At 34.9% G+C, this 1,721-nt stretch overlaps 1 protein-coding gene across 1 annotated transcript in view; it reads right to left on the bottom strand.

Moving 5' to 3' along the window:
• Positions 1 to 592: 592 nt before the first annotated feature.
• LOC109542367 (transcription elongation regulator 1) overlaps positions 593 to 1,721 on the bottom strand; it is a gene marked incomplete in the record, with an annotated part of 14,207 nt that continues 13,078 nt past the window's right edge. The window contains 4 exon segments of the mRNA XM_048667841.1: positions 593 to 925; positions 986 to 1,155; positions 1,215 to 1,505; positions 1,565 to 1,711. Of these exon segments, the coding sequence (XP_048523798.1) occupies positions 799 to 925; positions 986 to 1,155; positions 1,215 to 1,505; positions 1,565 to 1,711 (735 nt within the window).

Below are 1,721 nucleotides of genomic sequence, written 5' to 3'. Positions count from 1 at the left end.
AATAACACAAAAGCTTTGCCAGTACCAGAACTCTATTGGAAAATTGCGTATGAGCCAATTAAACAAAAGGGAATCGTTCTGATCGTCGTAAATAATCCCTATTTGGAAACATATCAACGGATCTGTGAGGACATTGCTGACAAAATTACCTGGATAAACTGGGATAGAAATAATCAAATAAAAGGTTTTGCCTATGCCTGTACCGTAGATAGTTTTAGAAAGGTGGTAAGTTACTTCCCAGAATTGACTGTGCAAGGCGTTTTGTTGTAAGTTATTAATAACATGTACGTTGAGAATGTCTTGATTATGAGCGTGTAATAAAGAATATATTTGGATTGATATGGACTTGATCAAATGCTAACTCAGAGCGTAGCAAATTCCAAATGCAAAGGTGCTCAATTTGCGAGATTTTGTGCCTACCACAAATTAAGCTGTATTTTAACACCTTTTAGAAGCGATTATTTGATACTAAAAAATCAAATAAAAATTCTACATACACAGAATATTGGGATTGAATTTAATTGTCGTTTAAATTAAATTGAAATATTTTCAACATTAATCACAAGAAAAAAGGGCAAAAAAACAAAAAAGGTTTAAGATAAACCGTTTATTTAAAAGGTTTCTCCACCAAATGTTCACTAAATGCGAGATTAAAATAAGCTTGCATTTAGGACTGTTCACTATTGATAATTGAACCCAGCCCATGCCAAAATAACAGTAATTAAAAAGCAAATAAACCATTTTATAATAATGCAATTACAAAGTAAACTGATATTAATGCGGCTGTGATGTAAATTATTACTTAGCTCGCCTGTTTGGCTCCGTAGCAGTCGGAGGCGGAGGGGGACCCCTTCTATCGAGTTCTTCGAGATAATTCAAAATTAATTGAGTCCTTTCTTGTGGTATATGATCCAAAATCAAAAATCTATAAGAATGATTCTAATTAGCACAGTTTTTGGAAAATTATGGAACATAAGCGAATTACCTTTTGTCATTTTTCAGAATGTCTTCAATTTCCTGCATGTGATTTTGATTTTCTCTGAGCAACGTCAATGATTTGTGTGTTATCAGTTTGGTTTCTTGCAACAATTCTTTAAACTGATTTTTCGCAGTCAACAGTTTATCTTTTAGATAATCCTTAAATTCTCGTTCACACTATTCAATAAATTGATTAAATTCTAACAATAAGGAACTCTCAGTTTTCTATATCTTACCCTTTCGCTGGAAGAGAATTTTGTATATCTTGGATCATCTCTGATAAGCTTTTTTATTTCTTTCCAGTTGCTAACGAGGTTAACCTCAGATGTTTCATCTAGCATTTCCCTGAAGCTCTGACGCTTCTTCTTCAGCAAAGCTTCAACATGTTCATTAAATAGCTTTTCTTTCTGGTCACGAGGCAGAGACTCGGCCAGATCCCACCGATGATCTTTCCTTAGGATTCTCTTTACCTCCTTCCAGCTCAGTTCCGAATTTCGAACCAAGTCAACGAGCAATGCGTTGAAGTGCTATAAGTAAAATGTAGCATAAAAAATACGACATTGAACATAGTCAGGTTTATGTTTACTTGTCTAGCCTCGTCTCTTTTATGTTGCTCCCTTTCCTTCTCCCGATCCCTCATATGAGTAGCCAACGTTCTTTGAACTTCTTCTTCGCGTCTTTTAAGACTAGCTTCTGCTTTAGCCTGACGCTCCTTGTCCTTTTCTTCCTTTGCCTAATTAAAA

The sequence above is a fragment of the Dendroctonus ponderosae genome, unplaced genomic scaffold (assembly GCF_020466585.1).
Source record: "Dendroctonus ponderosae isolate FM_Combo_2020 unplaced genomic scaffold, Dpon_F_20191213v2 Dpon_F_20191213_1, whole genome shotgun sequence".
NCBI classification, from domain to species: Eukaryota; Metazoa; Arthropoda; class Insecta; order Coleoptera; family Curculionidae; genus Dendroctonus; species Dendroctonus ponderosae.
Note: the sequence above shows the minus strand (reverse complement) of the source record. Positions and strands in the feature narration are given on the sequence as shown.